Source organism: Trichoplusia ni, unplaced genomic scaffold, assembly GCF_003590095.1.
Source record: "Trichoplusia ni isolate ovarian cell line Hi5 unplaced genomic scaffold, tn1 tig00002984, whole genome shotgun sequence".
NCBI lineage: Eukaryota > Metazoa > Arthropoda > Insecta > Lepidoptera > Noctuidae > Trichoplusia > Trichoplusia ni.
Window position 1 is genome coordinate 55,683 of NW_020800313.1, and position 26,983 is coordinate 82,665.

The following is a 26,983-nucleotide window of genomic DNA, read 5'->3' on the forward strand; positions in this document are numbered from 1 at the left end:
TGTTTTATTTACACTAGTTATTTTTATCTCGATCTAGGGACCATTCCTTGCAAATGGCGGTCTGGAATTTGTTTTGAAGTACATTTTACCCGTTATTCTGTAACAAAAACAAACGATTAACTATTGTCTACACACCTTAACAATAGTGGACATAGCGAAAAGTGGCGGGGCATTAAAAACGTTTCATAATTTAAGAGAATCGATATGGAATGTGGATACCGCCAGAAGAAATATTCAACAAATTATTTCGGCCGTTCAAACCAGTCAAAAATCTAAGAAAGCTACTTTTATTTTTTATACCTACTGTTGCGTAGACTCTTTAGTCGTAAAACGAGCTCAAATATTGACTTATCCAACGCCAAAAGAGTTCGACCGTTTCAATCACTGGGACCACTCAATCGTAACTGAAAAGGCCCGAAATGACGAGTGCGGGTCTTGCCGTCTTGGCATAATGGATTGTGTCTGCGTAGATCGGAACTAAAGGTCAAGTTGAGAAGACTGTTTGTGCGTCATGCCTAAAACTTACAACAGGGTATGAAACGTGAATGAATTACCATTGCGCGGTCCAGATCACAACTTGTAACAATGCGAAATTAAGAATTGTTCCTGTACATTGTATTGAAAGTTGAGTTATGAAGTGGAACCTTGGAAGTCATTTTATGGTATTTTTTTTATTGTAAATTGTAATTTTTCCATCGAAAAGGAAAAGAGGTAATCCAAAAAAAATCAAGTTGCCTAAATTGTTTATAGGTCTTTTCTTCTAGAATTCTTTTCTTTCTAGAAGAAACCGCAAACGTGCTTGGGAAAATTGATGATTATTCGTGTCCAGAACTTACATTTATTTGATTCCCAAATGTAAAATGCCCTTTCCTTCTCTCCCCCTGCACAATAGAGTTCAATTTCCATATATATGACCTACGATTATGTATCGAAGTACAGGAAATGAACCCGGCGCAGGTTGCGGCATTTACTCAGCAAATATAGGTCGCTCACGGTGCCTCTAGATAGGCCATAAACGTTTATAGATGTATAGGACTCTTTTCACCTGGTATAATACCCATTTCCTCTTTACTGCTGTCGTAAATTTTGTTTACAATATTTTTCACTAGTAGTTGAGAAGTATCAACTTATAATTCATGCTTAGCTGTATTTGTTACAAGTTTATATAAGTCAGTTTTTTTGACATGACGGATATTTTTCAGATCTAAAGAAATTATGACTTTGACAGGGAATAAGTGTTAAACAGATTTTCCATCAGCCATAATAACTGCCCTAATAGAGCCACCTATCTCACTAAGACTGTCTACGAGGATCCTTATCAAATTGAGAAACGGTCTCCCGAAATATTAACTACGATGACTTACGGTGGAGCAGCTGCGATGCCCATGTAGCCGTGTACTTGGAAGCTGCACGGCCTGGTGGCTGAAGTCCAGTCGGGGCAGAGGGTCGCGGGAAACCCTCGTGGGTTGCTCAGGGACTCGGAGTACAGTCGCCAAGAGCGTATGTGGCTACATGCATCTGTAGTAGGATAATTGTTGTAAAAACATTGTGGGTTTAATGCTGAACCTTGCAATATTCATTCATTAAATAAAAGTGAACAATTTGACGAAAGGGTCAGTGCCAACTATTCTAAGTAAATCTTACACTTTCATTGTAAAAATCACATAACTAAGTTGAAATATAAATACTTTTACCTTTTTTTATATTTGGACTGAAACTAGAAACTTATTAGCATTATTATACTACTTATTTTAATTTTAAAATTAATCGCTCTGTAAGACCATCCTTATAATAATATCTCTCCTTCATACTTTGACTGAGAAGACAAAATGGCTTTAGCACTATCTTAATTCATTCCTAACACCATTCATTCTTCTCATAACGAGTCGCTGATAACTAATAACTTATCCAAAAAGGATGTAAAATTAGATTACCGTTCAATAATTTAAAATTTCAAATACCGGTTCATTTATCAATTTGGTTCGTTCCACCCTGAAGATTCGATAACCTCATATTTTATCTAGTCGCTGTAGGTACGAGCACTTGGCTTTCATCCAAAGATTGATCGTTAAGGCAAAATGTCAATAGCAGATTAGTTATGGGCGGACCATACGACCTCCCCTACAAAATACACAATGGAATTAAATGCCAGTAGGTTGCGAGTGAAATATGTAGGTTAATCCTTAAAATGTGTTCTGTTGTAAAAGTCACAGTATTATGTACTGCAGAAAAAACGTTTCTGGTGAACAAGGAAGTAAAGAGGATTACGATGGAGATAAGAATTTTGTTTAAGAGTCTTTGCAAGTTGTTTGTTTCTCCGTTAAGTGATAAACATTAGCTGACGGTGCACCGGCTTAGGGGATTGAAAATGTCGCAAGTTAGGAAACTTGTAAACATGTGTGTAGAGTATTTGTTTTATCAGCTAACCGTCAGGAGACCAAAATATAGCGAAATGGAAGTTAATCCTATCCTTGTGTCGATTAAATGTAGACAGTATCTAGGTTAATCAAAACATCTATGTCATAGGACCTCTCTGTTGAAGCATTGTATACGGAATTTGTATGCGGGTCGATGCCACTACCAATCTTTCTGTTCGAATCGCGTTTCATATTTCAGCGTACGTAACGAATGGGGTTAGTATTCAATGCCAAAAACTACATGCCAAACGTTGCCAAATCCCGTAAAATATTAGAGTGTTGTGAAAGATGTTACTTCCTTTTACATTCTTTATGGTAACAAAATATGCTGAGATCTTATCAAAATGCAAAATGCAAGACTAGACAAATCTCTGCAAAACTGTATTCTGGTGTTTGCTTACATATTTATGAGAGGGAAAGAAATGAAAAATATAAAACAATAAGAACACTGCAGTAGGTTTACTTTACTTTAACAGTGTTTGGTTTTTGAATTAATGTTTATTAAATAGAAGATTTCTTTAACGAAAAACGTGTTTTTATAGTTAATGTTTACAAAAGATTTCGTTACAGAAAAGCTTTGCATAATGAGGCATAAATATAGGAATAGTTCTTTTCCATACAAAATAGGTTAATAATAAACTCTTCTTGCTTGAAATTAAAGAACTTCAATCGTGGCCTTTGTGTTACACTCAGTGACGTTCCTTTCACGTCCGCAACAAAACACGAAAAAAACAAGTAAATAAGTATAGCACCTTGTAAACTAAAAGCAAAAATTTCGCATTATCATTGTTAATTAAGGTTCTTTTATAGACCGGTATAAAGCAGCTACTTCGAACGCTCGATACATTACGGATACATTACAATTTTTATGACGAACGCCCTCCGTGGTCTGTGAACGTAGTTTGATCAGAGAAAATGGTATTTCGAGACGGTATACGTAAAATTTCATAAACAAGGTAATATAACAACATTTTCTGACGGTAAATTTACACGAATATGTATTTCACAATACAAAAGTAAGTATTCAGAAAATATAGGCAAAAATTTAATGATGTTCAAATGTCCTTTTTTTCTGAATTAGCTGAAGTCGCATAGCACCAATCTCATGTACCAATTATAACCGTTTTTATCAACAATATCCCCTATCTAAGATCACATAATTCAAAACATATTTATATTCCATGGTCTGCTGCAGTAAACTACTACATACCTACCACAGGACCACTACACCAACAGCCCTAATAGTTCATCAGTACGGAAGATAAAACAGTGTAAGAACGGGCCCACAACGTTAGGTGATCGCTAAGCGAGTAACAAGCACCTCTCGAGTGGGTGTCTGACTTGCGGGCAACTCTTTATCGCTCGACGATCCTCTTCGGCTACTTGTAGTCCTTTACCAGCCTGGTATTCCGATACTATCAACACTTCAGTTTTATCACTTTATTTTTTTTCGCTTTTACTTGGTGTGATCAAAGATGAGAGTGGATATTCGAAATACTAGGAGAACAGTTAATTTACTGGTTTAATGATCTTCCGATTTTGTGTAACTTATTTATTATAGTCCATAAATGTTAGGCTTAAGTTTGTCTTGCTCCCCAAATTTTTAAAAATCTTAATCTTTGTTAAGATAGCAATGTTCAAAATCTGCGGAACATTCAGAACTAAAATCTTTCCATATAACAGAATCGCGACTAAAGCATTACGTTTCGTTGATAACCCAAAATTACAGGGAGCGACGTTGAAGCGACAAAAGGATAAAATTCTCCGACAAAAAACCTTGTAATTTAATTTTGGCCATAAATACAAACGCTAATAATAGCTTTTTGAAAAGCAAATAATCGGGGTTGGTGTACTAGCTCGCCTGCCCCTTCGTCCCCCGCCTCGTCCTTCGTCGCCCCTCCCCGCAGCATCCGATGACGTCAGAGCATCGATCGCTCCCTCCAGCCGAATTGTGCTGTTGTTAGGGTTGCAGCACCGTACTATCATTAGGCTAACGCGCCAAATTCGCTGCGAAATTGGTTTAGAGCAGACTACATCATCGTTTATCGCGGTTTGTTTGCGATCTACAGCAAATTTTGGTTTTGAATGTTAAAATTGGTAATTTCGTTGCAAAATATTCATGGAAATAAATGTTATTAAATGCTTCATTATTGCAGGAGCCCTTTGTAGGGTGTTATGAAAGGGAACATAATATCAACCCTTTAAAGGTCAATGTCAAAAGTTCTAAGTAAAGGTTATGTAACTTCTATCTAACACACCCACTGTATCTGCAGGAAACTAGAACTAACAACACCACTTTGAAAAACGTGCCTTTTAAAATACGAATAGGATCGTTGTTTTGTTTTTTTTTTTATAGCTGACAGTAATTTCTGCAGTCCGGCCATTCAGCATTCAGCTCTGAATGTCAGAGAGTGAATCGAATTGCTACAACCCAACCAACACAAATGTACTAAGCTTTTTCTCAAGCTTTAAATATAATTTAGTAGGATAATATAATAGTATACAGACATCAATTCCTTCTATTTCCTCCAACCCCAGACGTCGTATGACGACAGAGGAACTCATTCAACTCATTATTTAAAGCTATTACGATCTCGTAAGATTGACGACGCTCAATGATCTGTAGAAGCCTTTGATACGGCATAAATGTAAGCGATTCTTAACAATTAATGGTACATTAAAAATGTATAAAAGGCTCTAATGGTGTATGAACAACTTCAGTAGTTTATTAGCGGAAAATGTTCATGCTGTAGAAAATAATAATTAATAAACAGGCCGCTTTTTTTTTTGATAGTAACTGTCGTGAGAATGATTCATTATTAAATGATGTAACGGTTTAACGGTTTAACGACTCGCGATCCCGCCGCGTCTGCTCATGATTAAGGACTCCGGTTGGGTCCGAAACTAGTCGGGCTACCCCGATAAATACGCGTGAGTAAACCGTTACATCATTTAATAACGCTTTTTGTTTGTTGGGGTCCGTCATCGTATGATTTTATGTCTGCTATTTATTATCAAGTTAATTGAAAGCTTTTCAAGTTTTTGGTCTTAAGTATTCTACTCATAAAGATCAAAGCCTGTTCTCGATTATTGAATAATAATAATGGACCAGTATGTCTTTACTTCTGAAGGGTATATTTGCCGGTTTAAAATAGACAATTAATCCAAATATAATGCAAATTAAAATTACTGGGTTAATGTTATTGGACATAATGCGCAATCCAAGCAATGAACCACAATAAGCCGATTGATTAAATTGTAATCATTATCGAAAAATATATACTTAATGTAACAAATGTATACTAAAATATACTTACAAACGAACCTAAACTCCCGGTTCCTGATAAGCTCGTCCACCCAGCAGCCGGGCTGGATCCAGCTGCCAGGGTTCGCATAGAAGTCCACGTCACCGATAGGCGTGAGGAACCCGAAGATCCCAGGGTTTGTGTGGAGTACGTCCACGAAGGCCGCGTCTCCTTTGGCGAGGTGGCCGTCGTTGTTGGAGAGGCTGTACCCAGGGTAAGCTGGATCTAGACCTGGAATTAAGAGGAGGATTTAAGTGTCTCATGTCTTTTCGAGTCCAATTAGGTGATTTGGCATTGAAAAAATTTTAGGAACGAATGATATTGGTGAAATCACGAATAAAGATCTTCTTGTTAATTACGTGTGGTCATTGCGTTAACTTGTGCTAGCTTGTTTTTTGTTGTGTCTCAGCTTTTAGTTCTGTGTAATTTATAAAACGTTTTCTACTCCTGGCGACAAAGTTCTTAAATAGATTTAAAAACTCGTGTTTATTTTTTTCTGAATATGTGACATGATAGTTCAGGAAGTGTGGTTATATAATAATTTCACATTTCCTTACACTATAATACAATAAAATTCACAAACCACAATAGGCAATCCACTTAAAACCCGCTCAATTATAAAGTTATTTAAATCATTAATTCTCACTTGAAACCATGTGGGACAAAATATAAAATTCATTAAACCGCGGCATTATTCACAAGTTATTGTCGCTGCCTATTGAACGAAACGTTGAGTTTCAATTGAAATAATCAACGAGATTTAAATATTAATTATTGGCAAACGTATTTCATATTGCTCCATTTTTAAACATTCACTCGACCGATTTTTTTTAATTGATTCCATTTGGTCGTGAAATTGTGCTTTCGGCCAATTTTGTGCTGTAAATAGTTACTATTTTCTTTTTTGTTAAGCAATACTGTAGAAGTTATTTGTTTCATCTGTATTTTAAGTCACAGAAACAGCGGCCAAGTTTCAGTCAGTTCCTTATTCGTAACTTTTTTTAGGGTAACAATATAAAGAGGAGACAGCTTTAGAAGTGTCCTGCGGATCTTGCTATACCTCTTCTATAAACCAATATATCTTGATCCCTCACCAGTTATCCTTCCAAGCAGGAGTCCTCTTGCCCTCAAGTCCTTGCCGGCGAACCCTGCGGCCTCTGCGCCCAAGGAGAATCCGACCACATGTATGGTGGACACTGGTACTCCAACATTGTTCAGGAATTGAATGAAGGAGGAGAGCCGACGACCCATGTATTTTGAGTTGCGGACTGCTGAAATATACCTGAGTGAAAAGTATTTACATTAGATTAGTGATATACAATATATTTTAAGTGTCAACTATTTTTGGTAAGGACTTCCTACTGTATCGCAAATAATGGTTCATGAGCTTTTTGTCGTAAACAATTAAATAATAGTTACACGTATCGTTGCAGTGTAACGATTTTCTATTTTAAATTCTGCCACATTAAAATAAACTAGTTTTCCTACGTTACTATTAAAGATTTTCTCTATATAAAATCAAGAACCTCATATAAATTATTACAGCACAATACATTTAATTACTTCCACAAAAAAAATGACAAAGAAATACTGGTCCATTACGGCCCTCGAAAGTGGGAACACATATAAATCTAGTCAAATTTTGGCTGCTAGCCACCGCGTAATAAATAAGAGATCCTATAACGCTTTTCTCCGGGGAATAAATTCGTTTGCCCAACACTGGCTCACTGGCACACTGGCATACTCATTGCACATTAGAGAGTAGAAGGAAGTGACACTAGAACTTCGTGAGCGTGGCACTATTAGAGAACTATCATCAACCTTAGCATATAAAATGTGTAATCAACTTCCATATTAATAATCAAATTATATTTTATTACTAATCTAATATTGCATTATTCTTTATCCTGTCTTTTTCACATGACGTATTCGATAATACGTCTAATATAGTGGTAAAACATTACAAAACTATGATCGAATCTGTCAAAATGCTCAAATGCATTAAAAGTCAGATCAAAGCCACAAGTCATACACACATTCCCAAACATTTTAATTCGTCTTTTCGTAACTTCTCAAATTCCATATATCATTGCCTTGGTTCTGTGCTTTCAGTACTACGCCATTGTTAGAGCATTTCCCTTCACTTCTATCTTCCGTGGACATACTGGCACAGGAGCACGTGTATGCGGAATCGTAATGTAACAGTTACATGTTAAACGTTGTAACAGCCGAGTTCCGTTTACTGCTGTCGTTTGTTTGACCGCAGTCATTTGTTCTTATTGTACGTAGAATTAAGTATTACATGTATGCTGCCAAGGGATTGTGCCATTTCCAGAAGGTTTAAACGTTTAAGATTTTTTTAAATTTAATGTCAACTTTGTTATATTCAAAATGACATACCTACACTTACAAGCAGCTATGGTTTTTGAATTTTGAATTATTTTATTTAGGTAGTCTTTTTGTGTAAAGGCGTTGAAAGTTTAGATAAAACGATTTTTTTTTCTCTAAAACTCAAGTTGCTTGCAATTTTGATTTTGATGGTGCTTGTCAACGAGAATTGATTCCTCGAGGAGTAAGAATTAAGATAAAATACCTTTACTTAGTAGTAAATGCAAGTGATTACCATGGAAACACGATGAGCCTGGACCAGTCAACTGCTATAAAATTGTAGTCACCAGCTGCTAGGTGAGCTGCAAACGTAACAAACATTTATTCAATATAATATAAAAAAATACATAAATAATACAAAAAAAATCCTTGCAAATTGTCTAAATTGTAATAAAGTATTATATCCTCTTAAACTTGCAAATGAATTTAAATCAATCTGTAATTAAAGTAACTTCATATATTAAATAAATAGAAACCCTTTAATTTTCAAACAACTAAATAATTGACGTTCCAAACAATGATTTACAAACATATTTTTACTTTCCTGAAATTACACGTAAACCAACATAACTTGAGCTGTGTAAGTTGACCACTCCATAAACTGTACGTTATAGTCATAGTATAACGATAAAGCCGTTTTTATGACAAGTCAGCCACCGTATTTGGTTACCATAAGTAATAAACTGTCGGTCAGCCATCAATAGTGGTTGTACTGTAGTCATTACCTCTGATTAGCAATATCAAACTGTAATGGACTCTTTATGGGGTTATTAATTTGGGATTTTAATAGACTCAGTGCCGAGAAGTAAGAAACGATTGAGTATTATGGTTTTTTTTGTTTTTGGAGAAAATAGTTTTCGATATATGACATGACCTTTTGACGAGTGACATTACTACGAAAGCCTACGTCAGTTAAAACGGTCTAATATATAGAAATGACATTTCGTTTCAGTAAGTCGCTGATATCGTCATCATCTAATCATAACTTAACTAACATGGTTATATAATAGAGTCAAAGTATAGAAGATGCTCAAACATATGTGTTTTTAAACCTTCAGTATTTCAAACGAAAAAAATTGAACTTAAAAATGATTTGCTCCTAAATATTATTACGTCACAAAGCTCATTATGATAGTCTGTGCATGTATACCTATCATATTTGTACACGATATTTATAAAACAGCACTAATTGATTCTGACGATGCAATACGTTAATTAGTATAATAACTGCGGCATAATTGTCATTGAGTTTAAAATAGACTGAATTGACGTAACTTATCTGTGTCAAACCGCACGCTTTAAATATTATGTATAGCAATTGATTGTTTCGATGTGCATTTTAGTTTATTGAGGTCGAACTACTTCATCTTTTTTAGCGACATTACTTGTTTATATTTTTTTTATTTGGTAAATATTAAACACAGACAGGTAGGTGATAATTGTTATTTACTCCTCCATTTCCAAGTTGGAAATTAACTTATACTATGTGTATTACGTAAATAATATAGCGAACGAAGGAGCCTAAGAGGGATCGGTAATAAAGATCCCTTCACAGCGTAGCCAAATACAATCGATCAGTGCGATATCATACAGAATGTAAAGCTGTGAACCATAGCAGCATAAATTATGAATGGCTAACAACCGTAGCTACTTTAAATTGACGGTGTAAAACGTAGCAAGGAGCTATTAGTAACCCCTCACACATGAGAAGTGCTACGCCGTAGACGCCTCGTTATCGTCTACGACGAGTGGTCACGACATACATTGTGTAAACACCTGTTTCGTTTTAATAAGGAACTGTTTAAATTACATAATATACTTGCAAACAAACTTTATGATTTATGCGTTTTGTTCAAATTATAGGAATTGTAAACTTTGATTTTGGCTAAAATAATATTATGGTTTATCATCCTAAAAGCATCTAATCAAAATCTAAGTTTAAAAGACTAACTTATATGGAGTTTCTTGCCGGTTCTTCTCGATAGGAATGACATTTTGGAACCGTGCACCTGGAGTTAATTTTAACGTTTTGAAAGTGCCTATAAAACGGCTTATTTGAAATATTTTAGGCTTATTTTTGGTTATGACCTCAAAAGGTTTACCGTGTAACTATTTATTTGTATCCAATCCTGTACTTAAATGGAGTGCAATGAAGAATATTCTATTTTATTCTAAAAAACATCGTTCAAATCACAATTTGTCTATACATAATATTTTGTTTAATATAAGCCTAGTCATATGTACAAGACTGACAGACATTACTATGTACCTACACTCTTACCATTTTTAACAGTAGTGGTTCCGACTCCTCCAGTGGACTCGGAGAACCCCATCAGGTAGATGACGGTGGGATTGGCGAAGTTAAACGCTGTTCTCCTCAATGCGTTCACATCATTCGGTGGTATGACTTCAAATGCTGTTGGATTTGTCCTGAAAATGAAATAAGAGTTCGATATAATACTCGTCTTAGCAAATGAATATTGATAGCGAATCTTAAAAAAAGAACAGATTAAAGAACCGGGTCTCCTCTCATGTTTAAAGTTAACCTGTGAATGAAAGGAGCTAGCAGCTTACTATAGTACAGCCGCTAAACAACTTTCTATTCTATTCTCTTCCGAACTAACTCAATACATTTACCCTTTTACCGTATAATTCTCATTTTCTGTATCCTAACCATTTATTCACTTCACCAGCCCATTTTCGCTGCACTCAACCTCGGTAGCGACTAATCAATTCAAATCATGCGTCATGTAGCTTAAAATACATTTGTTTAAACATTTTAATGTGAATTGCGACCTCCATAGTCTCGAATATTCTCATTACTGTGCAGTTGTCACGATAACTTGACGTCACACGTAACCCTCGCTTTGCTGTGTCCACAATTTCCTAACTAAGTAGGGTCAGAGGGAACCCTCTACCACTTCTATAGTTAAATTACGGTTGTGGAAAAGAGAGGTCGCCATACTAAAGGTAGAGCGCCATCACGCTCCCACAAAGACGTCCATATTTTATAGGATGGTGGCAGGCCACCTTGTATTAGTATTACGTCTGGCCTAAAGGTTACAGCAATTATTGTGCAAGTTACCAACAAATGCCTGCACGAGAGCTACAGCCCTGCAATTGAACCTGTTTTGAAGTTTGAGTTCGAGGTCTTGTAGTTAAGTGTTATAACGTGCTGAACTAACTTGTAAGGTTACCCAACAGTGTTTTTCAAAATCCTCCCAAGTGTCTGTTTTTACGCATAGCATGTAACTTTTTATACGTGAGAATGATGCAAAAATAACTTAGCTCGTGATAAAGGACTCCGCTTGAATCCGAAACTAGTTCGGCTTTCCCAATAAATACGAAGTGGAAATGGGCCGGCCATGTCTGCAGACGGACAGACGGTCGATGGAGCAGACACGTGTTAGAGTGGAGACCACGTTTAGGCAAACGTAGTGTAGGACGTCCTGCGGCACGATGGACCGATGATTTGAAGAATACGTTTGATTAAACCGTAATAATAATTTAAATGAAAGATTATCTAATGAAAACCAGCCCTACGGCAGATGCATAATTTAACCATTGCATTAAAGTTAAATGCGAAACAGAGCTTCTAACTACCAGCTAAAAACTCACCTAGTATATAATTTGTAAATGATATCGGTGGCGTCATCTCTCGGGCAGCAGTAGTCGCACTGACCGACAGGGGCCGTCATGAAACATACTTCAGCTATCCCTGAAACAATAACAACCTTAATGATGGGACACCTAATAGAGATATTAATGCAGTTGTGGAAGAAAGATGCCTTCTACATCATCCTCCATGGCTGATTTAATATTTTCTGTATTTAACTGTAATCTACACAAATATATAAAGCTAAAAAGTTTGTTTGTTTGAACGCGCTAAACTCAGGAACTATTGGTTCAAATTGAAAAATTATTTGTTTTCAATAGACCATTCATCGAGGAAGGTTTTAGGCTATATAACATCACACTGACACTAATAAAAGCGAAGATACAATGAAAAATGTGGCAAAAACGGGGAAATATATTAATTTTCGAAGGCTTCCGTTCAAAAATTGCTAACTTATATCTTCTAACCACGCGGACGAAGTCGGGGGCAACGGCTAGTAATAAAATATATCGATTTAGACATTTTAACCATTTAGTCTATTATCATTATATCGGTCAGTTTACGAAGGTCCTTTTGCAATGCTTCGCCCTATTTTCCGTAGAGATCACCCGCGAAATAAAATAACGGTAAAACCGGGCACAGTACGCCTATAGTCACGAAAACGCGCAATATGTTTAACAATATGGCTATCACGTCCCTAATAATGTGTACCTAACTAAGTGTAGGGTAATGGATAGTACGAACAAAATGGGAAGGTCACTAACCTTGTTATATATTTTACACTCGTTTCATGACACACCTTAATACTATAACACGTATTATCTATTTTTGCCTTTACGCAATCTCTTACATATAAAACTATCGTGTCACAATCTTACCATACTCCTCGGAAACTGCTTGACCGATTTATATTACCTAAATCTTATTTCCATATTTGGTAGGTCTGAGAATCCACTACTATATATTTTTTATACCTAAGTGCCCAGCACACCCACTGTCCGCAACATGTCGCGGGATCGATCCCCACGTTGGACAAGCATAATTCCACGAATGCTTGTTCTGAATCTGAGTGTATTTTGTGCATTTCACTTAAATGTTTGTGAAACCTCAAGCGATACACGAATGGAGGAATCGTTATTTAAAGCAGACAAAGTATTTTGTCCACCACTACCTTTTTTTTAAATGCAAAATATTCCCAAGACCTAATTTATACAGCAAAACGTTTGCCGGGACGGCTAGAAAAAAATATAAAAAGCTCTACATTGCTAAAGTGATTTTGCAAATGTCACCGATGCAAGTGTGAACAAGCAATCCATCTATCTTCGTCCATTGTTCGGGATACTAACGTGAATAAATTGAAACATTTTCAACACCTGAGCAAAATAGTGCACTTTAAAGTTGCACATCTATTTTATTTTACCTAATGTTTTATTCCACGGTGCGATCAATTTCTTTGAATAAAAAAAAACGAAATTGAACACCAGTAGCTTCACGGCAAACTCTTAAAATGAATCTCTAACAGTAGGGCAATAGAGACGATATACTTCATCGTTTAAAGCGTTGTCTCTTCTTCTGCTACAACTGTAACAGTCTTATTTAAGCAGGTAATGATAGTCATATGTTCTAATACTCAAACAAGATTAATTAAAAACTAACACTTTTCCTCCAACTAAAAGAGTCTTAACTCAAAATGACATTTCATTTGATGACAAAATATGATCATCAGTCAAATTTTCAATCCGTCGTAATCGTTGTAATGGGAGGATTCGATCCCAAGATATTTTACAGACCAAACATTTCACCCCTTCATACTCATTTTACATATAAGAGGAGATGTAATATTTCTCCTGTATCTCACAACATTACAGACATGAGTCTAGAGCACCAACACTCATGTTTCAAGTAAATTTATGTGAAGTAATTTATAAAAAACTTTGTGACTTCTTTGTCAACTTCGCTATAACAAATATTTATCTCATGCATGACTCGTAACGAGCTTCGGGGCAAAAAGCTAAACTTATAACCAGTTTTCAGAATGTTGGAGTACTCAGTTTTAAGTAAAAAGTCGTTCTCCAATTTTCAACCTGTAAGATTGCTTTTTAGCGATAAGACCGCCTTTTGTACTCATCATATTATTTGTATTGACCTAAATTGTTTTTCCTTATGGTGTACAATAAAGAGTATTCTATCTATCTATCTATTATGTTAACCTCTTTGGTGATATGATATATTTTAGTACACTAAATAAGTGATTCTCAATTACCAAACGACCTTATAGTTGCCTCGACCTCTTGTAATATTTTGACAGTTGTACAAAAGAAACGCCGAAGAAACTCGGTAAGCATGGTTTAGAAAGGTAGGCAGTCCAAAGTATTGGTGACTCCTTAATAATGATTCACATTAACCCCCTACGCAAAAAAGGGGTGTTATAAGTACGACAAGTCTTTCAGTATGTCTGTGGTATCATAAGTATCCCGACAGGATTGATTGGGTCGTGATCGGGGTTTTAGAAGTTTTAATTTGATCTTGTTCTAATAGAAACGAAATGGAGTAAAACATACGTATGGAATAAAAAAAAACAAAGCAAAATCGTGAGTAGCCATCGTTTAAGTAATTACGGGTATCATGTCATGATATTAGTGGCACGCACCCTCGGAATAGCATAAAATTGCTAGCAATTCCATTGTTAGACACATTGCTCTTGCAAATTGTGCAGGCTAATTTAAATTGTCTATAATTTTTATTTTTCTTCAAGGATTTTCCGATAATTTTATTCATGAAATTTAAAGTTATGAAACATTTTTATTCGTATTATAATATGGAATAAATAATTGAGGAATATTTCTTATTTCTTTCGGACATATTATTTCAAAAAAGAACCTACTTCAAAATAAAACCTAATATCTACCGTATTCCATCGGGCAACATTCTATGCAATAACTACAATACAAAAAATCGTAAACTTGAAAGTAGAGCGTAGAAAGAGTGATAACTACATTGTCGCCATAGTAAATTACTTATCTACGGTTTTAACTGATTGCTTCACTAACAAAAACAAAAGCAAATAGTGAAGGCAGACACATTTAAACGTCCTTTGAAACTTGGAGAGTACTACAGGTATTAAGTAATCTTCCAATCTTCCTTCGTTCAAACTATAGATTTTTTTCTATCAATAAATTAGAACATTTTTTCAAAATCTGAAAATTTATTGTAGGTATGTTTACAATAAAGAATGTTAAACCCCAAGCAGGGCACAAACCTACTACTCCCGGCTATTTACGCCGAGCGCTTGAATAACTTTATGTTACGCTTAAAGTAAATAAAACCTGAACTTTTTATTCCAAATTAAAATGTTTAAGTAAATACCTTTACGCTTGGTCCCCAATTTAAAATCTAGGTTAGTGAAACCATTTCAAAAAATTGCACAACGTACCTTTGTTTCAAGTCGAGCACCTAATGCGTCGATTTCACATTATTTGGAGCACCCACTCAAGTGCTCTTAACGTAAATCGGTGAGTGCATTTCATAACGAGTAGTATATTTTGATGACTTTTATTGTAAGCGTAAAAACTGGGAAAAACACTATGGTACGGAAATGCTTATGTAGATAATGTTTTTCAATGAACCTAAAAAAGAATAACTAGACAAAGGCGGTGTTTAACAAAACACAAAAAAAAACACAGCGTGCACATTGCAGTATACTTTTAACCAACTCCAAAAAGGAGGAGGATTTCAATGCGACCGCTACGTTAAATTTTAAAATAAACGTTATGACACGAGAAATGTTAGGACTCTGTACGCCAATATGACAAGACAATAACAAAATAAAAAAGGTGTTCAAGAATTAATATAAAAACATGAAGCATAATTTTGAAATTAAAGTTCACCTGTAAACCCACATTACTTTTGTGTGAACAAAAAATATGATTTATTTCGAAATTGTCCTTACAATGACATTTTATAATATCTGTAAAACAATGTATTATCACACGCCTTGTATTTTTGTTATCTATCACTTCTTTGTATGATGTAAACGTTAAGATACAATCCCTTAAATAATGTTAAATAATAAAAATATTCCGCCATTATATAAAATAAAATATAACTTCACATACATCCACAAAAAAAATATAACATTATTGCTAAATGTACAAATATTAATATTTTTTATTCGTGTGAAACAGAAAGGTCATCGTAGAATATAAATAGCAAACAGTAGTTTGTTTAAAATGTTGGCAAAAAATCGTGACGTCAGAGATGCAAAAACTCGATAAATGAATTTGTTTGATCTTATGACTGCATGTTCTCAAGTGGGAAGTATATGTAGTCAAGCTTAGTACGGTCGTCCACAAAAGTTAGACAACCTTGATTTACGAACTATTTTTTCTTCTCTTCGTATGGTTGATTTAATCTTGGTGTCAGAGTTTCTATCACTAATAGAAACCCGGCGTAAGTTAAAATAGCCTCGTAAAATTCGCAGATATATTTACCTTTTTACGACGATTTCCCTCGCCTTCTTTAGCTGATATTTTGTTAATCACACATTAATTCGAAAAAAATATTGAAGTGTGTGGAAATTCAACCTTTTCAGTAGAATTCTAGCGTTTACTTTTCGATTTGATTCGATTCATTTTTACCCAATATTAATTAAGTAATTATATTTGATGTTCATGGACTTCTGTTGCTGACCGTACCTACTTATTATCGTTTGTACTGGTTTACAGAAGCCTGACAAGTGCACCTCGTTCTATTTAACATTTAAAAACGTAAATAGAGACAAATAGTAAATTTAATTGGTTACGGCTAAGTACGTTAATTTCTTAGATTAGTTATATTTAAAACAATATTTTTCCATAAAGTTACTGTTTTCCCAATTTTAATTAAGTCTTTAGGACCTTGTACAACAATGAACAGTTAAGTAGCATTATGCATATGGTTGTAGGTTCGAAGCCAATTCGTACAAACACCAGTATGACCAAGCTATGAAGGCTTCAACGTTAAAGGAACACAAAACACATGAAATTCAGGACCTCAAATATTAAGTCTGGATCAATCTTAACCCGTATGGAGAAGAGCTTTTGCCCAGTGTTATGTATAATACTAACAGGTCGTATTTTTGTATTAAATGTAGTAATCCAGTTCTAAAGAAAGCAAGCGAATTAAAACGTGGAGTAAAAGTATTAGATGCTCAAGGATTTTTAAATTCCTAATTGAATAATTAATGTCAAGTGATTTCGGAATGTTAGCAATGAACTTTTATAATATCTTAATGCAACTTTATAAACTGGTACTCAAAATAAGAAAGGTTGAGGTCAGCTTATTATTTTTACCCCTGACTTTATCTATCAGAGACACGTTAACCCACTTACTTACTTTAGAAATATTCGATGATCAACTGAATACCAACCAATTTCGCTTGCTGTCTGATCTGTTGGTTTACACCAAAGTTAATTGGTTAGTGGCCCTGTTTGCTATAACAGTAGCCGTGGGTTCGATTCTCACCCGGAGTAAATGTTTATGTGCTGGGCTCGATCATTGGTTTTGTGTCTGGGTGTAATTTATCCATAATATACCATACAAGCCTATTATCAGTGATCTAGTTTTTGTTATATAAGGTTTACTGAGTTTTAGACCATTGGTTCAAAGTGGTAGAAAATTATATTATTATAATAAATTACGACCCACTTGACCATATATCATAAAAAAAACATATATTAACGTAGCTCAATAAGTCTACCACAAACTCTCGTTACACTGTTTCAGTTGTGGAAGCAAGACGGCACACTACACTCAACTCGACCTCTCTCTTCCACATCTGCAAGTCTTAATTTATGAGCAGTTGGTAGGCCCCCAAGGCGAATGTTCTGAACTCCGTAGTGGGTGTTCGTATAACTGGCTAAAGTAAGATTATCCGGCGCAGCGAGATGCAACATCCAGCTATACAATATTAGCCCATTTCCTCTTGTTAGCTGTAACAAGCGCAACAAGATTCGATAAACCTTTTAATGTACTTCAGACTAGACTTTAGTAGGTACATAAAGGTTGATTACATTATCTTTGTTTTTAGGTGAGAGTTATAGGAGAGTAAGTACCTACTAAAGCGTTTTACTAAAGCAATATTCTAAACACTAAACTAATGTGAACCGATTCCTACATTTGTCTGCGCGTATAGCCGACTGTGATAGGTCACCGTTTCAAAACCTCAGAGCGTGCCGTGTCGCGGGTTCGTTACCCGCGTAGGTCGAGCATTTGTATGATCTTCGAGAACTTGTCGAGGGTCTGGGTTTCTTTGTGCAAGGGATTTGAAGCAACTGAATGTTTTAAAACCCCACGACACAGAGATTAAATTCTTCACTTCCACAGTCGTTTTTCCAATAATACAAAATATATTTATATTCTGCAATACAAATTAGTACTTTTACTTTTAAAGAACACAAATAATACATTATGAATTGCAATGGCGATTAAATACTTATGCAAAATAAATTAATAATAATACTACCTACATACCTGGCACGTAGATCGCAGCGGAAGTTATTATCTATTCATTTAGTATAGCATCAAGTAACTAATACACATAAACAATCGTAATTTATTAACAATAATATCTAATGCACAATAAATGCACCTTATTAACATACACTATTACTTGCATGTCCGTATGTTAAAGTTCAGATATTAATAGATACCTTAATGGCAGGAAATTCGAAATGCAAAACAGATTTTTTTGTTGCCATAAAATACATTACGAGAAGAAACATAAGACTCTCGACAGCGTGAAAAAACTTTTTTTTAACAAAGAATATTATAATAAACGATATAAAAATAATACTTAATAATGCCCAGTCTTAAATTCAAATTCAGCCTATTATACTACAGATACCTTACGAACTACAACTCCGTTTAGGTCGCATGGTTTAGGTTACAAACCGTGCCAAAGATATGTACCTATAAACATACACTCTGAACCCGCCTTTTCCTCGTGTAGTCGCATAAAAAGTATATTGGACCTTCCGCGATCCTTAATTACATATACCAAATAGTAATGCAATAGTAATTTTGAGAGAACAATAACAATATTCTAAACGTTTTCGCAGTCTAGGGTGTGATAAGTAGGTGATAGGTTGTCGTGATAATTACCATTGCCTTGACTAGGATTACTAGGAAATAAGCACATTGTCTTCCTCTGTAAGTAGTATTTAATACATACCTATGTAGGTACATACAGGAATTACAGTATTTTTCACAGTTATTTTTCATGATATTTTCCTTTAGTGCTGGCGATTATAACTGGAATTAACGATTTGCAAGTCATTTCAACTGATTTAAGACCGTATGAGAGATCAGCTAATGACATGATGATAGACAGTTATTGAATTTCTATTTACCGAGGTTGGTACCTATTTATGGTAATAAGTTAATTCAGAGTTTTGTTTATTCGCGAAATTCAACAGTATTTTTTTCCACTCAGTCATCATAATCATTTAATACAATGCAATGAATTTATGTACATTCATCATAGTACAACTTTTTCAGTCATAATGCTAAAAACCTTTGTTACCATTATTTCTTAATTTCGTTCTTATAATGGAAAATAAACAGCTGTAAGATAACAGGCCCTTCCATAGATAAGGCATGTAGATGTAGTGTACTACATCTGTAAGCAGTTAAATTTATTTGACACCATTAAACAATGAAAGTAAATAACAAAACTCACCAATGAAAAACGAAGCTAGCTGACACGACGTAGCATTCACCACCATATTCCGGGAACAGTAATATTACAACAATAACGATTAAAAACACACTTCAGTACTGAAAACCGTCATCTCAGAACTCGGAGCATTTTCCCCGCAGCGAGAGACCTACACTACAATGGGCCCGGCACAATGCTTTGGAACTCGTTATAAAACCTCTTTTTTACTGAAGCTTCCCGATTAACCGGAGAACCGGAGCTTATTAGGTTTCGCTAGCTACTGTAACAATACACGGAAATACACTCGCATATATGTCTCGTTATTTTTTTAAACCGCGGAGACAACGGACCGCTCGTTCATCCTTTCCGACTTATATTGTAAAGAGGTCGCTTGATGTTGAACTGTCTGCACTGAGGTTTATTTGCCAACTGTTTAGTTGTTTTATTAATATTGGACCGCAGATACCGATGGCCGCCATGCTTACGCAACTGATTCTGTAACGTAAAAACAGTACGAAATTATCTAGACTATCGAATTGATTTCACTCAATGGCATTACTTCAGATTTAATAGACGGATTTAAATTTGGACAACAACAAAAGCGGATACATAAGAACATTTACTTCTATAGGTAATTATTTAATAAATCTTTTTAAATGTATGCATAAATGCTGAGGATAAATTAATGTACAGCATATTTAATTTGAAATAATACAGTCCTGTAACCAGCCCTAAGCAAGGAAAAATCTCTTCACAACATATGATAAAGTTATGCTTGCTTCTCCAAGTCTCTGACCTCAGTGGACAAGCGTAGCATTCACGCAACCTACTACATTATTGCCAGTCCAAAGAAAAAACTTATTAGTTGAAACTATGCTTTCGATGCCTACTTCCTATTTAATGAGTCAAAAAGTATGCGAGTGTGTCTTTATAGTGTTAGGACGTTTGTTACTTCTTCACAATCAAACGGCTAGACCAGTTTCGATGAAATTTCGATAAAATTGGGCTACTCTTTGGTATTTTTACGAGATCGGTTGCCAAAATTGTTATATATGTTTTCCAGTCTCGATAATAAGTTATCAAATTCGATGGATTTGTAATTTGGTCATGTATATGTTTTTTTTGTTTTTTTCTTCCAAATCAGCAACAACCGCCTGCTTCGTTTCAATAATAACTTACCACCTTATATTAACGGGAGCTCCGGGAAGTTAATTAAACGGTGGTTAAAGCCGTTCAGGTTAAGCTTACGGTGAAATTTATTAAGACGCCGTCTTCCCCAAACTATGGCTGCAATGCCCCGAATATTAAATAAGGCACAGATATTAAACAATATATTAACTTTTTAATTATGTTTTAGTATTCCAGTAATATTGCATTAGAGCCTTCTTTGTTGTATTAAAGGACGTTCCTTCCAAAAAAGAAGAACTAATTTAAACATATTTTGTGACTTTTAAAACGTAGATTAGTCTGTCAAATGGGAAATAACTTTTTTATCTACGGATAAAACTTGACTTAGTGACATAAATTTTAATTTAATTTTAAATACTCTAAACTTATAGATAAACCAATAGTGTAAGATAAGCCCATTTAGCCAAGTGATATATCTAAACCTAAATTGGGCGAATGTATGGAGATGACGATGCCAAAGTCACGTGACTTAGCGAAACGAAATGACATTTCTCGCTCAAATCACACATTTGAGCGTCATTTGCTGACGTTAACGACTGTAGAATTGAGTGGAGAGGTAGAATAAGCTACTTACAACATCCGTACGCAATAGGTATCTAAGCAGATATTTACATGTCTTAGTACCTAAATCAAAGATATGTACACGAAGGTAATTAATTAAAGGTAGGTCTCACCGTATACTAGTTACATCATCATCTTTAGCGGATAGATTCCAGTTACGTGACCAACATGAAAAGGAACACCACTAAGTGGAAATATTCTCTGTTGCAAGTCCTATGATACATATTATTTATAAGCTAGAAGTTCAGTTGAGCGCGAAAGGAATATTAATTTTAATATATCTCTTAATTGCTGTTGGGTGTGAACTGTGGTAAACTTAAATAAAGGGCTGAGGGTCAGAGTAATTTGAAACAATACAATGTAATAATACTTTCATTTTAAAACAGTAACATTAAAGTGGAATTTTAGGAGCTGCATCGTTTTTCGATTAGCTCTTCTGAATTCTTCTTGATTCCTCTCTTATCTTTGCTATGTTTTGAATTTATCCGAATTTTAAAATACTATAAAGGTAGGGTATCTTTTCTTGGTAAGGCTGAATCCTCATGTAGATCCATCGGGTATCTGTCAGGTTTACAACAGGCATGGTGGCTAACAAATTGGCCGCCAAACACGATACAGCAGTCCTTTGAAAATACAATTAAAACGTAGATATTCTTAGTAATCATTTACATTACATTACTAGCATAGTATAGGCATTCCTGCTATTGGAACATAAGAGCCGATTCTCTGCCAATTATCAACATAGACCACCTCATCACAATTGATCATCGCAATTGAATTAATGATAAACTTTGTATTCATGTTATATACTACGGTGGCCACGATCGTGAATGTAATTAATAAATAATTATTTACTTCACTTATACATTAGTTACATTATTTCTCGATAAATTTATGCAAAGGCCTTGAAATTACAAATGATGCAATAAATCACATCAGAAACAACATTTCTACATTTTTGGGGAGGCTCAGATATGTTCACATGCGTATAAGCATTTTGATTGAACGTTGTTTACACATTATATCACGCTACTTATAATACTTCGTTCGTAAATACCTGGCATGTGTGTTATTTGACCAGGAAAACCGGTTCTGAGGGAAAAATTAGGAAAAATTGAGTTTAAGTTTAATTGATGACCAAAGACTGAATATTATTTCTTTATCAAATGACATACGTAGCAACATCGCAAATTGTAACTGTTTTTTTATTTATTTTAAATGCATCTATTAGTAATTGTCATGTTCGCCTCCTTATTAGGTAAGACAGTAGCTATTGTAGAAGTGAGACAACGAAGAGCAGCATCTCGACTAGGCAACTGCAAGTCTTGGTATTTGAGACATAGTTGAGTTTGGCATTAGATGATAGTTTTTTTTATGTGTACCTATAGATAGATGGAACATGAGTAACAACGACTTCCAGATATAAATTTGAAATAGTAGATACATTTATCGAGGAAGGCCAACATCATGCTTCGATCAATTTAAACAGAAAGCACGCGGTTGAAACCACAGGATTTAACTCGTCGTACATAAAGCCAGACAGTTCTCCATCTATCACGATCCTCAACGGACAAATTTTATTTTTATTTTTAAAAATTGAATGTTACCAGTGACAAGCAGTAATGGAAAAATATGCAGAAAAACAAATGACGCAAGCAATTGCAAAAAGTATTTTGAAATGATATAAATTACCATAAGTAAACAATTTAAAGGTTTAAAGTAAATACATGATGGGAACTTGAACTAGAGTTAACGAAATGATCATGTCATAAGATTACCTATGTACCTACTTGAACGTTACTAATGGGATAGGATAGTTTGATATGTTTATGTTAAAGGGATTTTATGATTTTCCTTTCCTCTCTTATTCTGGAAATTAGATATTGGTTAACGTATTTAAGTAAATTAATTACGACTAGAATATGCCGTTGTTGTTTTATACACGCTTTTTTTTTGTTTAAGACCGAGTACCAAAAGTAGCCACAGAATTATATGTAGAATCACAAACATGTTTACTTAACCTTCAAAATTTTGCAAAAACAGCGAAATTCTAAGGAACATAACAGTCTTAATTACCTTCTTACCTACCTAATACCTATTAAAATTCTAAACATGACATAACTATGTAAATCCTAGACATATGATAAGGCTGCAGTCACGACATAGTTAGGTATATCCGGATTCTGATGTTATATGTGTTTTATAAACACCGTAGGTATTTACAAATGTATGTATGTGTATCGGTTTTATCCTTTGCGGATGGACGCCAAAAAAGAGCAAATTATATTTTCCTCACGATATGATCAACGAATCTCTTTGGACTGGACTGTAAAGACAAGAAGATTTAAGAACGACACTTATTTAACTACTGTACAGGAAATGTTTGTGAATATGCTGTAAATGAATTTTAAAAGAAACTGCTTCTCTGACCCCCTCAATCCAATCGTCTGAGCAACACGATACCCCTTAGCAAGACTAGTTGTCAGACATTCTATCTTCTGAATACTCGTAACCACTGTCAAAAATGCATAAATAAAAACTGTGTCCCACACTGCCTTCCGGTCACACATTCACGGACCGACCGTATCAAACGTAGCTTAAACCGTGATCGATTAACTTGTCTATATTTTCTTCGTAAGTTTTCTACATTTATAAAAGTATGTATCGATATAGAGTTCTTAAATTGTATCGAACAACACAAAATAAACCACTTTTATCCTACATGATTCCTACCTACACATTTATACTACATGCCTTTTCAGCTTATTCTGTAAACCTCAAGGGACCAAAGCCATTTCAGCGGACAAGTGCCTAAAGCAATTAACTATAAAACACGTACTTTACAAGAGCTACCGGCAAAACTGCAAAAGTTACTTCTGACGTTTTCTCATCTTAAAAGAAACAAAGTTTTAAGAGAGATGCATATTTTATAAGGCGTACCTTAATATCTTGTGTTCTTGTTACAGGACAAATTGCTCAATAAGCTGGAAGAAAATGAACCGGAACTTGCCTCTTCGCCCGATGAAGAAGTGAGTATTCAAGGTTTTTAAGATGCTGTAAGGGTTTACACTTTCTTACACAAGTGCCTTCATACCACACCCAACATATTTCGGAATTTATTAAAGAAATTACATTTTGTGCTCCTATTCTGTTGATATCACTATTCATTCTAAATTAGCTCAGTTACATTACTATCGCGCTTCAATTTAATCAAAAGTTTAACATAAAAAAATAGTAACAAGTATTTAATAAAACTAAAGTTCTGAAATGAATTAATTTCATCTCAAGCAATCGGAAGTAAAGCGAAAGTTAGAAATCAATGATTTATTCTTACGCAACGACAGTCTGACCTTGAGCCGGATTAAGGCTTCTGAATTATCAGTAATTGGGTACAATTGACCCGCACAATTAGTGAATTTAATTTAAATTAATTATGATCAATGAGTAGGGTTAACACGTAATTTGTCGACGGTTTAATTATATAAATAATCAAAAACCATTAATAATATTAAGGCCATAAGTTTTATCCCGTGACGCACGGTATGATAAGAAAATTGACACACAAATAAAAGTTAGTCTAGTCTAGACCAATAACGAGCGAACATCATAATAGATACCTACCATCTGGTTATCCTTAAAAGGGAATGTGGAGCCAGTAGACAGTTTTATCATTTTTAAATTAGGCGTAGCCAAGAGCATCACCTACGCCGTGCTTCGCCGTAGTCAGAGGGAAGATTTCTATTTTGATTCTGTTTCTATATAACATTTGAACTTGAACAAGAGTTTCGACTCCAAGCTGTCCATTATTTGCATCAGATAAAAAACACTAGGTACTCCTCTATTCTCTGCACAGATAGCCAAGTTTCGCGAGTTTTATCCCCGCGTAAAACAAGCTTTCGTGTAATCCACATACCTACGCTTATTCCTAGTCTGGGTGTCTTTGTGTAGGTATGTGACTTGAATATTTGTGCGCAAAACAAGGATTAAACTCCTTAGTGCAGAAGCAGTTTTCGATGCAATGAAGAGAACTATTTTTTTTTACTACTACCATTGCTTAGAGGACTATCCTTTTTTTCAGTGTGTAATATGTGTGAACGCGAAGGCGACGATGCAGACGTCGCCGTGCGGGCACCGCGTGGTATGCCGGCGGTGCTTCGTGAAGACCATCCAGATGGCAGTCAGCCAGCGCCTGCTGCCGCTGCGCTGCGTCATCTGCCGCGCCAAGATCCTGAGGCTGCGACAAGCGCCGAGGCTTGTCACAAGCAAGAGCTGGCAGGTAGGAATACTTATTTTCTATTTTATCATAACGAAGAAAAAAAGAAATTTCCACCCGAAAATTCTGACAGACATGATGTGTAGTAATTAGCTATGTGTTCCTATCCTGACCAAGTAGCAAGTTTTGGGGGATATTTAGAGCAAACATCCTAAAATTTTCCAAACAAATTCCAACTGGTATGTCTTCTTTGAAAGTAGGAAGTGTATCCTCGCATTAAGTACCTACCTTAACTTCTTTACTCTAAATAAGTTCACCTACTAATTTAATATCCAAATACAATTTGCAGGTGTCGTCGGGCAGCGCGAAGTCGTGGGGCGTGCCGGGGTCGGTGTCGAGCTACTCAGTGGGCGCGCGCTCCGTGCCCGCATCGGCCTCGCTCTACTCCGTCACCAGCGGGGAGTCTTCCCTCTCCGGTCTGTATAAGCATATTCTTTGCATCTTTTGCATTTAAAGTTTCTAACTTATTCTGTACATTCTTTTTCTGCATCATCTCTACTAAAGTGATGAACTAAAACTTTTTGAAATCTTGGAAGTTTTTTTGTCTATAGACACATGCTGTGGTGCGGTGTCATGCTGTCGTTGATTGCTATAGAATCCACAATGACAGCATATTAAGACCCACACTTCTCTGAGGATCTTACTTGAATACGGCTGTAAGAAAACAGTTCAACCAGTCCTGTATCGTCAAATCTGAAAGATCACATTTATTCATTCCAGGCGTGTCGTCCGTGTCATCGAACAGCGGCGGCAATGTCCCCAGCACTTGCAGTACGAAGCTGTGCGGTGGCGCGAAGTGTGGTGGCGCGTGTCTGGGCGCCGTGCCGCGTGCCAGCGTGCCGCCCCGGGCGCGCCAGCCCGCCTCCAACTCGCTGCGTCGCTCGCAACACCATAGCATGAAGGTAACTAACGACATTTTCGTTTTATTGAAACGAGCCCCGCAAAAAAAACAAAGAAACAAACATCAAATAACAAACCTTTAACCCACCAAATACTTTCCTTCGTGGGATGCAAAGCCACGACATGTCGCGCACAGTAAGTTTAACGTGGTGATCTGATGTGGTACAGTTGTGATGGTGTTGGGCTATATCTACGTGCAAAATGGCTAAACGGGTTTCTGCAGACAATTTTGGCAGCAAAATGGTGATAGACTTCATAATGAACCTGCTCTAACTGCAGATACTATTCCTTAAGGTCAGCTAATAGGGCTATTTGTCAAAATTCAAGTTTCGGGAATGTTTCTAATATGATACACCCTATGTTTGATCGCAGGCCCGGTTACAAGATTACCAAGTCCATAGTTATACGGGAGGACCAGCTGCGGGCGAGCCCTCGGGCCGGCTGCCTCCCATCCGGGAGTTCCAGCGAGAGTTCCGCGAGGGACGGAGAGAGAGCGCCGCCGCGGCCTCCGCCTCTACTAGGATAAGGTAAACAATCATTTCATAGCCACGTTTTTTCCGAGAGACCTTGACACAATAAACTAGTTTAAATTTCCATAAATATTTTAAGAGACACTAGTAGAGACTTTAGTAGAGCTAG

At 35.7% G+C, this 26,983-nt stretch overlaps 2 protein-coding genes across 2 annotated transcripts in view; one reads left to right on the forward strand and one right to left on the reverse strand.

The window, feature by feature from the left end:
• LOC113507633 (actin cytoskeleton-regulatory complex protein pan1) overlaps window positions 1–26,983 on the forward strand; it is a 70,699-nt gene that overhangs the window by 42,218 nt on the left and 1,498 nt on the right. Inside the window, exons 3-7 of the mRNA XM_026890519.1 lie at window positions 24,138–24,200; window positions 25,250–25,447; window positions 25,734–25,860; window positions 26,165–26,346; window positions 26,717–26,871. Of these exons, the coding sequence (XP_026746320.1) occupies window positions 24,138–24,200; window positions 25,250–25,447; window positions 25,734–25,860; window positions 26,165–26,346; window positions 26,717–26,871 (725 nt within the window). The remainder of the gene's footprint in view (window positions 1–24,137; window positions 24,201–25,249; window positions 25,448–25,733; window positions 25,861–26,164; window positions 26,347–26,716; window positions 26,872–26,983) is intronic.
• LOC113507634 (pancreatic lipase-related protein 2) lies at window positions 9–19,830 on the reverse strand. Its single transcript, XM_026890521.1, has 8 exons — window positions 19,444–19,830; window positions 11,729–11,828; window positions 10,392–10,540; window positions 8,346–8,412; window positions 6,817–7,004; window positions 5,735–5,953; window positions 1,365–1,518; window positions 9–97 (listed from the first exon to the last, which is right to left on the reverse strand). The coding sequence occupies exons 1-8, from the start codon at window positions 19,487–19,489 to the stop codon at window positions 34–36; spliced, it is 987 nt and encodes a 328-aa protein (XP_026746322.1). The 5' UTR covers window positions 19,490–19,830; the 3' UTR covers window positions 9–33.